A 15,104-nucleotide genomic window follows, 5' to 3' on the forward strand; every position below is an offset into this window, starting at 1 on the left:
GCTATAGGGCATGTGCGCTCGCCAGACAGAGACATAGAGACAGAAAGCGAGAAATCATCCCCCAGGGGGGATGGTCACGCCACAATCCCTTCTCCTCCGTTTCTCCTCTCGGGATTTTGGGCACACATGCACATGCGCCCGGCGTGAGTTTTAAGCCACCGGGTCCGAGACGTGAACCACGGTCAACTACGTGGGAGTCCAACGACATAGCCATTACGCTAACTGCTGGTTCCCAAAAAAGAGAGATTTTTGTGATAGAGTGCACATGCTTACTGGAAAGACAGAGACAGAAGGACAGAAAGGGAAAAATCTCCTCCCCCAAGGGCGGTAGGGATAGCCACGCCACAATCCGGGACTTGAACAGCAGTCAACTGTGTGGGAGTCCGGCAATGTAATAATTATGCCATCTGGTGGTCCCTCTATATTCTCTTGTCAAATTCAAAATTATGTTACTGAGAACTGTAAGGTTTCTATTTTTCTAATATATTTTATCCATGCAACTTAGTGAGTCAGAAAAATTATGTATTATTACTTGGGCACACGTAACAACACTGGAAGTCAACAATTACAAGAAATGCTCTTAGAAAACAAAAAACTACAACCAAAGAAACTGCTTAGCCAAGACCAGCAGATGGCATGGTGGTTGAGGCACCGAACACGCCCATGTGGACAACCAAGTTTTGATTCCTGAACCTGGTGGCTTGCTTTCTCACTTTCTCTCTCTCTCCCTCTCTCTCTGTGTGTGTCTCTCTCTGGTCAAATTAAAATAAAATGAATGAATAAATAAAAATAAAATTTTAAAATTCTAAAAAAAAAAAAAAGAAAGAAAGAAAGAAGCTGCTCGGCTGCTGCAGTTCTTCTAGTCCCACAGGCACAGCGCGACTTCTGTGTCCTGTGAGCCAGTGCTCACATGAGCTGCACACTTACGTCACGAATGGAGTCTCTAAAAATAGCCCGTATTTATGGTACCCTTTTCCCTCGATAACATCTGGCAAAGCAGTATTTCTAATGTTTCACACTGAATTATCTAGAGGAAATAAAGCCTTTTTAAATTCTCTAAAGTAGGGATCGTTTTGTTTTCTTTTGTTTCACTTAAGAGAGAAGAGCAAAATCTGCCGAATGTTATTTTAGTAGATAACACTGTCTTTATTTTTTTCTTTTTTAAATAATCATTTTATTTTGGGGCCAGCAGGTGGCATGGTGGCTAAAAGCACTGGACTCCCACATGGCCAACCATGGTTCAAGTCCCAGACCTAGTGGTTTGCTTTCTCACTTTCCCTCTCTCTCTCTCTATCTCTCTGATCAAATTGGAAGATAATAATAATAATAAATGAAGTTATTAATAATAATAAATTAAATGACGTTAACTTTATTTATTTATTTATTTTAATTTCCCCAGAGAAGAAGAGAGTGACAGAAAAAGAGAGAGAGAGAGAAAGTGAGAAAGCAAGTCTCCAGGTCCAGGACCTGAACCACAGGGGATAACAATGAGATAGACCAGGGTCCTCAACAGAGATGCTCTGAATAATGGTCAGATCCAACAACAGGGATTTAATGGTGCTTTCCCCACCATTCACTCCCTGTCACAAGACAGACTTGGAAAACCAATTGCCAGATCTAAAAGTCCTTGCTGTGAACCAAACTGAGGCAGGTTCCTAAGCCAGCCAGGAGCACAGGCATTAAAGTGGCTGGATCTCACATAACAGATTTTGTGGTTCAAGTCTCAGACTAGGCAGCTTGAAAAACACACCAGGTACATAAGCATGTGTGCCCAAAATTCCATGAGATTTCTCAGGGGGTGCTTTTAAGACACATCGAAGCATTAACTTCAAAGGCTGTGGTCCAAGGTGGGCAAGCAGGAAACAGCTGGCTTTTAAAATATGATTGACTAGCTGCACCAGAGGCTGAGGAGAGGTATTAATCATTACAGGTATCAATACTGTAATTAGCGGCTTTCAAAAAGCCAGGCTTTGTGCATTGGAGATGTGGAAAAGCTGACACTGGACCATAAAAAGACACAACCATGCACTTGGACAGTAATCACCGAAACAAGTAGGTATTTCCCGGTCCCTACTATACATCTACCATTGCAACGTTATCTCTTAGTATAATAGCACAGTTTATATGTTTAAATAAGGTTTTTTTATTTATTTATTTTCACCCATTTGACTTAAGCATTTAAATAAAATAATTATTTCGAAAAAATAGAAAAGTAAGTGTCTGGGTTGCCCCCATGGTCTGTTGATTGAAGGGACCAGATCCCACATGGTAGACTGTGCAGCTGGGAGTCTCAGGACAGGGAGGCTCACAAAGTATGCCAGGCACATGTGTGTGCAAGCCAAAAATGAGATGAATGGGATCATCAGGCTGTGTAGTGGGGTAAAGGCAGACTGCATGGTGTGAGGTCCAGACCCAGCAGCTTAAAAACACATACCAGGTGTGTGTGCCCAAAATCTTGAGAGAAGAGTGGAAGAGAAGGGATTGCAGCATATTCATCCCCCTTTGGGAGTGTCTACCCTCACTTCTCACTTCTTTGTCTTTCTTGGGGAGCACACTCACCCTCCAGTAAACTTAAAAAAAAAATAAAAGAAAATTGGGGGCTAGCAGGTGGCATAGTGGTTAAGGTGCTGGACTCCCACTGAGATTTGAGTCCCAGACCTGGCGGCTCAAAACTCACACAGGGCATACGTGTGTGTGTGCCCAAAATCCCAAGAAGAGAATGATAGTGAAGGGATTGCAGGGGGGTGATTTCTCAATTGCCCTCTTACTGTCTCTGTTTGGTGAGCACACGCACTCTATGGCAGAAACCTTAAAAAAAAAAAGAAAAAGAAAACTGAAGACACTGCGTATTTAACAACTTACTGAGGAACAGTCTTTCCGTCTCTAATGCATTTGTTTTCTTTTTAAATGTTTGCTATAAAGTGTGTGCATTCACCAGAGAGAAAGAAACAGAGACAGAAACAGAAAGAGAAGGAAAAGGGAGAAAGCAGCTCCAGGGGGATGGAGGAGGTTGCCACATTGCAATCCCTTCTCCTCCGTTCTCTTGGAATTTTAGATGCACACACGCCACAAATATTTTTCAAACTGCTGGGTTGGGGACCAGCAGTTAGCGTAATGGCTATGTCACTGGACTCACATGTAGTCAACCGCGGTTCGAGTCCCAGACCCGGTGGCTTAAAACTCACGCCGGGCGCGTGTGCGTGCGTGCCCAAGATCCCGAGAGGAAAAGGGATTGTGACGTGGCCATCCCCCCTGGGGGGTGATTTCTCACTTTCTGTCTCTCTGTCTCTCTCTCTCTGTCTGGCGAGTGCACACGCCCTATGGCAAAAACCTCTCAAAATAAATAAATAAATAAATAAATAATAAAAAAAAAAAATTTAAAAACTGCTGGGTCCAGGCCTTGAACGGCAGTCAGCTTCATGACATCTAGCTGCCTGGTCCATGCCAGTGGCTGGCCCTTTAATACCATTTTTTTTTTAAGTTTATGCCATCAGATATGTGTACCCGCTGGAGAGAGAGATAAAGTAAGAAATCATCCCCCAATGAAGATTCCTACATCACAATCCCTTCTCCATGCTCTTCTCAGGATTTTGGACACACATGCACACATGCCTAAAATGGTTTTCAAGCGTCCAGGACTCAAAACATGGTCAGCCTTGGGGAATCCAGTACCTTAACCACCATGGTACCTGCTGTCCCCCCACATGATATTTTTTTTAGGAATTATCTTACTTAATTTTATTTATTTATTTTAATTTGAACAGAGAGAGAGAGTTAGAGAGAGAGAAAGAGAGAAGGGGAAAGTGGGAAAGCAAACCGCAAGGTCCAGGACTCAAACCATGGTCGGCCATGTGGGAGTCCAGTGCCCTTAACCATCATGCCGCCTGCCGTGTCCCCCCCCCGCCAAGACACTTTTTAACACAGTTATGTATTCAACATAAAATTCTGAACACCGACAACAAGACAATCTGGGTTTAATTTCTGAATATGCCATTTACGAGCTGTGAGATGTTTAACAAGTTTTTCGACCATCTTGTGCTTTAGTTTCCTAATCTGTAAAACGAAGGTAACAGGATCTCCTTCACATATACATGTAAAGCTACATAAATACTATCAATCAGTAAGAGTTTGTTAAATGTTAGCATTTTTAACAGCCAAACTCAATACACAGGAGTGATATGTGTTAAGTGTGGGCAATATGTAAAACTAACTACAGAAGCCAGAGCATCCCAAAGCAGACATGCAAGGGCGGCTTTAGAGAAGAGCTAAATAACCAGCCCACTGACCCTCTCCCATTTGAGTAGCTGTGTTGTGCTCCTCAAATTTTCAGCCTACTTATGGATGAATACAGAATGAAGAGATGTGTGTGAATGAGATGATAGAAATTTAAAGACTCATTAAATATTTGCTATAAGAAAATCTATCAGTGATGGTATTAGTCACACACACAGTCACACACACACACTGAATAGAGTTGTAAAATATATACACATAACAAGCCTAGCAGCTGGCATAACAAATGTTACAGAGCTTTACATTATAAGAAACATATAATGTATTACTAAATGATCTAATTACTGTGCGTGAATGAAGCTGCCCCTCTCCTTCCCCAAAAACTGCCCCAAATAGACACCCACTGTTGAGACCCTATCTATCTCACAAACAAGAAGTGAATCCCTGACTCTACCTTGAACAGTGCCGAGGCCTGTTTACTCACTCTAAGTAGAATCAGAAGGAACAGAGTTCCCTCCCTGCTCTTTGGGAAGACGGCAGCATCCAGCGTGTATTATATTGATACTTCATGGACCACAAAGGACTCAAGAATGCCTCAGTCAGGTTTTCTCCTATGCTCCATAGAACACCAAGGAAATTCTGGGCACTTGGTAATGTCGTTGAGAGTAAAAAGTCAGTATTCACCAAATTACTCCTCTTTGCTGCCAAATAACAATAAGGCTTTAGTAATTTTCTCCTTTAAATAGATGGGGCATGACTTCAACGTTAGCAAATGTCAAACCACTGCAACGTGCACTTGCTCTACATCAGCAGGTGGGTTGGTCAGCACACAGGCCCATGCCACGGCCAGAGGATGCCCCGACCCCATTCAGCTCTTTGGAAAGAACCACAGCTAAGAAATATAGCTCTGCCCTACTCACAATTTGGGGAATAAAAAGAAAAGGTTACATGCTTGTCTCTTCGTTATAATTAAAAGAAATCACCACCCAATAAACACCCTGAGCTGGGACCAGCAGTTAGCGTAATGGCTATGTCGCTGGACTCCCACATAGTCGACCGCGGTTCAAGTCCTGGCCCTGACGGCTTAAACTCACGCCAGGCATGTGTGCGTGCCCAAGATCCCGAGAGGAGAACAGAGGAGAAGGGATTGCGGCGTGGCCGTTCCCCCTGGGGAGTGATTTCTCGCTTTCTATCTCTCTGTCTCTCTCTGTCTTTCTGGCGAGCGCATGCGCCCTCTAGCAAAAACCTGTCCAAAAAAGAAAGAAACACCCTGAGCTTATAAACTGAGGACTTAGTCTTACTTATCAGTTATTTACTAAGCTCCCTAACCTGGCATATACTCAAAAAATGTGTTTGACAGATCACACTTGCAGGGACTTCAAAAAGTTCATGGAAAATGAAAGTTAATTTTGGGACAAAAAATGATTAACATTGGGGGCCAGATAATACAGCAGTGGGAAATCATGAAACTTTGCAAGTCAGATACACATGGGGAAAATGGTGGTTCAAGACCAGAGACCTTCCTGCACACACACTGGTGTCTGTGATCCAGGCTGGCTGATGCTGGCAGTAGAATTGTCATGTCAACGGCCAACTGAGGGGCCTTTATCTCTATTTCTTTCTGTCTCTCTCACTTATGAAATACATAAGTAAACTTCAAAAGAATTTCCTTTGGTTTTTCATAAAATGCATTTTGCATGCACTTTTTGAAGAACCACCCCCACATACTACGCAATTTCTATGCTCAACACAGAAGTATCTTGATAATTGTATTTTAATAAACTTGCTTTTAATATACGTATGGAAAATGAAAAAACATCGTTAGCTTTTCCATTCCAGGCAATCTGTTAAAGGAAATCAACATCACTTGTAAACAGATTCCAAGCTATCAGGATGGTAAATTAAAAATATACTTGCATGTTTTAGATACATTTTTAAAACCATTTGTGGGATTCTTATTCTGGCAAGATTGTTATGACTGGTCATATAACTTGTTGAGCTTAAAATAAATCTTTATAACCACCTTCTTCCAATTAAATAATAAATGCATATGGCTCTTTAGGGTTTATTATTTATATATATCTTTCTTATTTTTATTTTTAGTTTGGGATATAGGGCACATGCACTCTCCAGAGAGAAAGAGAGAAATCATCCCCTAGGGGGGATAGTCCCACCACAATCCTTTCTCCTCCATTCTGTTCTCAGGTCTTGGGTACACATGCATACAAGCCCAGTGTGATTTTCAACCTACCAGGTCTGGGACTCGAACTGCATGGTTGGCCATATGGGATCCAGCAACCTAATCTCCATGCCACCTTCTGGCCGAATTATACACACTTTATTTTTTTTTTAATCTCCAAATATGTTTTCATGTTTCATCTCTTTGAGCAAAAATTATTAACCTTACTTTCCTACCTTTCTTTATTGAAACAGCCTTCCTGGTGGGATATAAAAGATCATTCCCACATTACCTGGCTTGATTATCTTTTCCGCCCAAGGACATTAAGTCACACAGAATATACTCGCTCTAGCAAATCAAATCATAGAGTAAATATGAGGAAAACAAAGCAAAGACATAATTCTAACTATTAAAAGGGATAAAATTATTTCTAAAAAGATTTAGAGAAAAAGGAATTCCAGTATCTTTGTCATATACTTTCTGGCTGGAAGATCAGTGTTGTGTCCATTTCTGAAAAAAGAAATTATGCAAAGGTCCCTACAGTTGTGCGTGCATATAAGAATACCGAATCAGAGCCTTAGGGAGCTTACAAACCTTTATGAACTCAGAAAGGCAAGCTAAGATTCAATCCTGACAGTGCAGGCTAAAGAACAGGGAGCAATTATTACAACTATTAACACACATAAACAATCTATATGACCATAATGGCTAATAGAGAGGTAGATAAAGAAAACAGAAATTATGAACACAATTAGGAGGAGTTTCTTTAACCCAAGAGCAAGGATACACTGTACTGCCTCACACACCTCGGGCTCACCATCTGCTCCCTCAACCTAACATGCTCCCCAAACACTGAGGCTCAGTATAAAGCCAAGTCCTCTGAAGCTTCCCTAACCCCGATGGTCAGGATGTATCTGTCTTTAGAGTTCAGACATTTTGATAGACCTCCAAGATGTATCTGTTCTGCATTATACTAAAAACTACTGCAAGTGTATATAGGTTTCCATTTTATCAACACAAGTAACTCACAGGAGACCATCACCATTCCTTTATGATCTCAAAACTACAACAAACCAGGAGCTGGGTTCCCTCACATATGCATCCTACCGATGCACAAAGCAGATGCCAGTAAATAATAAAGAATTGAGAAATCATCCCCTAGGGGGGATAGTCCCACCACAATCCTTTCTCCTCCATTCTGTTCTCAGGTCTTGGGTACACATGCATACAAGCCCAGTGTGATTTTCAACCTACCAGGTCTGGGACTCGAACTGCATGGTTGGCCATATGGGATCCAGCAACCTAATCTCCATGCCACCTTCTGGCCGAATTATACACACTTTATTTTTTTTTTAATCTCCAAATATGTTTTCATGTTTCATCTCTTTGAGCAAAAATTATTAACCTTACTTTCCTACCTTTCTTTATTGAAACAGCCTTCCTGGTGGGATATAAAAGATCATTCCCACATTACCTGGCTTGATTATCTTTTCCGCCCAAGGACATTAAGTCACACAGAATATACTCGCTCTAGCAAATCAAATCATAGAGTAAATATGAGGAAAACAAAGCAAAGACATAATTCTAACTATTAAAAGGGATAAAATTATTTCTAAAAAGATTTAGAGAAAAAGGAATTCCAGTATCTTTGTCATATACTTTCTGGCTGGAAGATCAGTGTTGTGTCCATTTCTGAAAAAAGAAATTATGCAAAGGTCCCTACAGTTGTGCGTGCATATAAGAATACCGAATCAGAGCCTTAGGGAGCTTACAAACCTTTATGAACTCAGAAAGGCAAGCTAAGATTCAATCCTGACAGTGCAGGCTAAAGAACAGGGAGCAATTATTACAACTATTAACACACATAAACAATCTATATGACCATAATGGCTAATAGAGAGGTAGATAAAGAAAACAGAAATTATGAACACAATTAGGAGGAGTTTCTTTAACCCAAGAGCAAGGATACACTGTACTGCCTCACACACCTCGGGCTCACCATCTGCTCCCTCAACCTAACATGCTCCCCAAACACTGAGGCTCAGTATAAAGCCAAGTCCTCTGAAGCTTCCCTAACCCCGATGGTCAGGATGTATCTGTCTTTAGAGTTCAGACATTTTGATAGACCTCCAAGATGTATCTGTTCTGCATTATACTAAAAACTACTGCAAGTGTATATAGGTTTCCATTTTATCAACACAAGTAACTCACAGGAGACCATCACCATTCCTTTATGATCTCAAAACTACAACAAACCAGGAGCTGGGTTCCCTCACATATGCATCCTACCGATGCACAAAGCAGATGCCAGTAAATAATAAAGAATTCAAAGTTTTCACCCTGGATTCTCACTAAAAGGATAAAAAGTCAAATATTAGCACCAGCAGATGGTGTAATGATTATGTCACTGGACTCCCATGTAATCTACTACTGTTTGAGTCCTGGACTCGGTGTCTTAAAAATTCAAGCCTGGCATGTGTGCATGCCTAAAATCCCGAGAGAAGAATGGAAGAGAAGGGATTGTGGTGTAGCCATCTCCTCGAGGGTTATTTCTTGCTGTCTGGCTCTCTAAAAAAAAAGTTCTATTTCCTACAAATAAGCTCACACACCCTATAGCAAAAAGCTCTCTAAAAAAAAAGTTCTATTTCCTACAAGGTCATCTGCCTAATGTTGGGTTCCCCCCCTTAGATTTTTATTTTTTGGGGGTAGGTTTTTGTAATGGTGCGTACACTCACCAGAAATACAGAGACAGAGAGACAGAAAGCAAGAAATCACCCTCCGGGGGGATGGCCACACCACAATCCCTTCTCCTCCATTTTCCTCTCAGGATCTTGGGCACGCCCACACACGCGCCTGGTGTGAGTTTAAGCCAGTAGGTCTGGGACTCGAACCGCAGTCGACTGACTACATGGGAGTCCAGTGACATAGTCATTATGCCAACTGGTGGTCCCTACAACTCATAATTTTTTAGGAAACTGAAGACGACCAGCATTCTCCACAATGTTGTCTGTAGGATGGAGTTCTGCAGGTGCTGAGATACTCAAATAAATTGGGAAAGTCTGAGTTAGAACAAAGTCATTGGGGCATTGGAAAAGTCATGTATTTTTCTTTGTTTTTCTATGCAAAATGCGTCATGACTTTTCCAACGACCCAATAAAATAGTTACTTCACTGCAGAATTTTTACAAGGCTTTATTGTGCTAGTACACACTATAAATTTTAAGGTATAATTCCATTATGATGGCTTTAGAAAACTAATATGAGAAAAATCTCGAGAGTTTGAAAAATGCTTCAAAGAAGTTGTCTGGGTTTGCTTTTTATGTTTTCAGTTACGAGTACTTTAGATTAACTTTTCAGGTCTTACCTGATATGTGTTGCAGGCAGAGATTCATACTGACGTGACAAAAAGAGTTCCCTATGTTTCAACTGATGTTTCTGTTTATCAGTCAAGTCGGCCTCAACTGTTGTTTCAGATTCTTCTTCAATTTCTTCTACACAAATAAAATTCAAAGAATTCATTATTACAAAGAACATTACCTACATTTGGATAAAGATAGATCAGACCAACAATTCATTCAATATTTCCCTCAAAATAATTGACTTTAAGTGTACATATTTAACTAGCTGCTTCAATTATAACTATAAAAGTTGTAAAGGTCTCAAAGAGAGACAAAAAACTTCATCTTAAAAATATTAGATGGGCCTACCCTGTAACACAGTGATTAAGGGAGCTGGATTTCACATGCCCAACACCAGTTTGAATCCTGCCCAGATGGCTTCAAAAACACACCAAGTGCATATGCATATGAACCCAGAATCCTGTCATGAGACAGGAATGAAGAAGGGATTACAGTAGGATCATAACCCATTGCAGGGGTGGAAGGGGTTCCCTCCTTCTCGTTCCACTCTCAATTTAATAAAAAAAAAAAAAAAAAAAAAAGGAATGAGATGAAACATACGCATTGTGTTTCTTGCTACCCTTTCGACCCAATAAAACCACACCAAAATGGCAGTTAAAATGGATTAACATTTCAATGAAAATGAAAAAACGAACAAAACAAATTTGTTCAACTGAAAACAAGTTAGCTGGGACCAGCAGATGGCACATTGGTTATATTGCTGGACTCCCACATGGTCAACCACGGTTCAAGTCCCAGACCTGGTGGTTTCAAAGTCACACTGGGTACTTCTGTGTGCATGTCCAAGATCCTGGAAAGAGAATGAGGACAAGATTGCAGCGTGGCCATCCCCTGGGGGGAGGGGGGACGTGATTTCTCACCTTCCCTCTCACTGTCTCTGTCTCTCTCTCCAAAGAGCACACATGCCCTATGGCAAAAAAATCTCTAAAAAGAAAAGAGCAATTTCAAAATTTACTGACACAAATAAAAACCTAGGGACCAGCAGTTAGCGTAATGGCTATGTCACTGGACTCCCAGCAGTCGACCGCGGTTCGAGTCCCAGACCCGGTGGCTTAAAACTCAAGCCTGGAGCATGTGCATGCGTGTCCAAGATCCTGAGAGGAGAACAGAGGAGAAGGGATTGTGGCGTGGCATCCCCCTGGGGGGTGATTTCTCGCTTTCTGTCTCTCTGTCTCTCTCTGTCTGGCGAGCGTACACGCCCTATAGCAAAAACCTCTCAAAAAAAAAAATAAATAAACAAATAAAAATACAAATCTAGAAGGGGCCAGCAGGTGGTATAGTAGTTAAAGCACTGGACTCCCACTTGGACAACTGGTTTGAGTCTTAGACCTGCTCGCTCTCTCTCTCTCTTTCTCTCTCTCTGTCTCTCTCTCTGGTCAAACTTTTAAAAATAAATAAATAATTAAGATAAATAATTATTTAAAAGACTAAACTAAACAAAACCTGGAAGATAAGGTCCAGTAGATGGTGTAATGGTTACGTCGCTGGACTCCCACATAGTCAACCATAGTTCAAGTCCCAGACCCAGAGCTTAAACCTCACACCGGGTGCCTGTGCATGTGTGCCCAAAATCCCAAGAGGACAATGGAAACGGGATTGCAGCGTGGCCATCCCTCCAGAGTCGGGGAGGTGATGTCTTGCTTTCTGTCTCTCTTTCTCTTTCTGGCCAGTACACACTCCCAATAGAAAAAAGTCTCTCTGAAAAAAATAAAATAAAATAAACCCTGGAAGATGATGTTAAAGAAATATCCCAGAAACTAGAATACAGAGTCAGAATCAAGTAAATGAAATAAGGGACCAGCAGATGGTGTCATGGTTAAGTCACTGGACCCACATATAGTGACCACGATTTGAGTCCTACACCCGGCAGCTTAAACCTAACAAGCACATGTACATGCGTGCCCAAGATGCCAAGAGGAAAATTAAGGGGAAGGGATTGTGGTGTGACCATCCCCTCTGGGTATTTCTCACTTTCTGTCTCTCTCTCTCTCACTCTGCCCCTCTTGGGTCAAATTTAAAAAAAAAAAAAAAAAAAAAATAAATAAAGGTAAATACAATAATTCTTAAAAAAAAAAAAAAAGAACAATTCATGAATTCCAACAACTTAGTAATAAAAAGTTTCAGAAAGAAACACTAGAAAAGCAAATTTCTTTCACTCTTACTAGAGAGAGAAGCGAGAACAGAGACTTACTGAAGAAATGATTCAGGACAATTTCCCCCTAACAAACAAGATTCTCTTACGGAATTTCCCCAGCATACTTAAATTTTAGAAAGTGATAACATAAGATCATAAAAGCTTACAGAATGGAAAAAACAGGTCATAAGCAAAAAACTACAGTCAAAATGCAATCTACTTATGAATTGCAACACTGGAAGCTAAGATGGTGAAACAATGATATTCAAATGATATTGAACCTAGAATTACAGTAGTCAATCTATCTGTCCAGTCTGAGGTCAGAGTAAGGATACCCTTTCATTCATTCAATCAACATGTATTAGGTACCAAAATATGACAGTATTCAAGGTGTTAAGAATATTCAGTTAAACTAGTTACTAATAAACAATTCAAAACATCTGCCTTATGGAAGCAAAGCTGGAAGGGACAGAAAGACAGAAGACAAAGTTGTGCACAAAATTTTTGGTTTTTAGAATTATTTTATTTAACTTTATTTATTTATCCTTTTTTTTTTTTTTTCTTAATTTGATCACAGAGGGAGAAAGAAAGTGGGAATGTGAGAAAGCAAGCTGCCAGGTCCAGGACTTGAACCGTGGTTGGTCACATGGGAGTCTAGTATCATTAACCACCACACCACATACTGGTCCCCACAAGATTTTTTTAACACTGTATTTAAAAACCTCTTTACAGAAAAAACGGGCCAGCCAGGTGGCGCAGCAGTTAAAGCACTTGGATCCCACATGGCCAACTATACAGTTAGAATACAGGGCTTGGTGGCTTCAGAAATGTGTCAGGCTTGGGACCAGCAGTTGGTGTAATGGCTATGTCGCTGGACTCCCACGTAGTCAACCGCAGTTCGCGTCCCGGACCTGGTGGCTTAAAACTCACACCGGGCGCGTGTGCGTGCGTGTCAAAGATCCCAAGAGGAGAATGAAGGAGAAAGGATTGCGGTGTGGCCATCCCCCCTGGGGGGTGATTTATCACTTTCTGTCTCTCTGTCTCTCTATGTCTGGCGAGCGCACAGGCCCTAAAGCAAAAACCTCTCCAAAAAAAAAGAAAAAAATGTGTCAGGCTCATGTTATGTGTGCCTTCCTGGGGGAGGGGGGTTCTCCTAAAACAGAAAGTTTCACATTTTTGAACTTTATGTTCCTTCCTTATGATACTTGCTTCCTCCTTTTTGCCTAGAGTAAACAGAGTGATTAACATTCTTGCTGTCTTTGCTAAATAGCCAGTCCATAGGGTAATCACCAAATACCAGACCACCTGCCCTGAGCCATAAAGCCATTGTGTTTAGGCAAAAGTCTGGAAAGTGCCCTTAGAAATTATTAACCTGCTTGATCTGGCTTCTGTAACTGCTTTCCCATATAAAATCCCCTCTCCCTTTCCTCTCCACCCCCTCCTCATTTCCATTGTAACCATCACATCAACCCAGGAAAGATTGTGATTCTTGCCTTTATAAGCACCCCTCTCATTTCACTTCAGATCTTTGTGAGACATGAGTCCTCCTGCAGGGCTGGCTTCTGAATAGACTCCTATAATTTGGCTATGACTGGATGCCCTCTTCTTTCTCACTGATTGAACTATAACTCTCTCTCTCCAGACAGAGAGAGTGATTTCAGGGCCTGGATCATGAAAGGAATATTATCAAATATAATACCCTAGTTGTTGCAGTTCATATTGAATTGCATGAAGTTAATGATCAATCGGGCTAGGTGTCAGACCTTTTTTACTTCCAAACTTGCACAAACTCTCTGAACTGCACAAACAACCCTGGGGGCCAGCAGGTGATGTGGTGGTTGGAGCACTGGAATCTCACATGGCTGACTACAGTTCAAGTCCCGGACCTGGCAGTTTGCTTTCTTACTCTCTCTGGTCAATTTTTTAAACAATAATAACAACAACAAATAAAGTTAAATAAATAATTGTAAAAAAAAAAAATGAAGAATTGATGCGGGGAAAAAAACTCACCTAGCTCAATGAAAGAATAAGGCAACTTAAAATTCTTTGAATGTTCTTTTTAATGAACTGCTCAAATAGGAATACAGCACTAAAGGAGCCATTTACTTGCAGTTCTAATAACATTTCACCAGTGGAGATCAATAAAGTTATTGCTGCACTGGCACTATTAGCACCAGCAAATATCACATACAACATTATACTCTTTACCCTATTAGGACTTGACAGAGTGTTTTTCTGTCATACACAGCCAAATGAATTCTAATACCTACTCTACAGAGCTAAGCAGCACCAGCCTCTGGAAGTAATAGTAACAAGAGTCAGTCTTATTTTACTGTTCAGTCCCATGGTCCTGGGTGAAAGGACTAAAATGAAAATCTCTTAAGTTCAACCTAAACAAAGATAGAAATCCCCACGACAGCACCTCTCATTATTTAATCACTAATGAAACTCATTTCTTAAAAACTGGCTTGTTAAATTTCATTTACCTATTTCAATAAATCTTCACTGGATTTTCTAAGCAGGAATTAATAATTCCCATGCCACTAACATCCTAAAAAACATTAAACAACAGTGGCAAAAACTAGCACTTTTAAAATCTATTTATTTATTTCTTCTATGTGAAAGAAACACCCCCCAAGAGGGTCACCAGGTGCAATCCATCCCCACCCCCAATGAACCAAAATCATGGTGCAGGTGCAGGTGCCTGGTTACACACGGAGAACCCCAGGAAGCAAACCCGAGACCTTCCCATGTGGCCACAGTATGGTGGAACATCGTATCACAGCTGAACCACCACAGCTGGCCAGAATATTGCATTTAGACCATGAAAAAAATTATTCTTATTTTGCTATAGGATGCGTGTACTCGCCAGAAAGAGACAGAGGGAGAGAGGGAAACAGATAAAGTACCCGCCAGGAGGGGATGACCATGTTGCAATCCCTTCTCCTCAGAGGATTCTGGGCATGAACACACACACAGAAGATGTGGGGTTTTTCTGTTTTGTTTTGGTTTGGTTTTTGCTACAGGCCACGTGCACTCACCAGAAAAACAGAGAGAGACAGAGAGACAGAAAGCAAGAAATCAACCCCCAGGGGGGATGGCCATGCCGCAATCCCTTCTCCTCCTTTCTCCTCTCGGGA

The 15,104-nt window shown here is 41.1% G+C and overlaps 1 protein-coding gene across 1 annotated transcript in view; it reads right to left on the reverse strand.

Moving 5' to 3' along the window:
* The window catches only part of MTA3 (metastasis associated 1 family member 3), a 167,487-nt gene that overhangs the window by 104,803 nt on the left and 47,580 nt on the right, over positions 1 to 15,104 (reverse strand). The window contains exon 6 of the mRNA XM_027776329.1: positions 9,776 to 9,902. Within this exon, the coding sequence (XP_027632130.1) occupies positions 9,776 to 9,902 (127 nt within the window). The remainder of the gene's footprint in view (positions 1 to 9,775; positions 9,903 to 15,104) is intronic.

The sequence above is a fragment of the Tupaia chinensis genome, unplaced genomic scaffold (assembly GCF_000334495.1).
Source record: "Tupaia chinensis unplaced genomic scaffold, TupChi_1.0 Scaffold000661_1, whole genome shotgun sequence".
In the NCBI taxonomy this organism is placed as follows: Eukaryota; Metazoa; Chordata; class Mammalia; order Scandentia; family Tupaiidae; genus Tupaia; species Tupaia belangeri.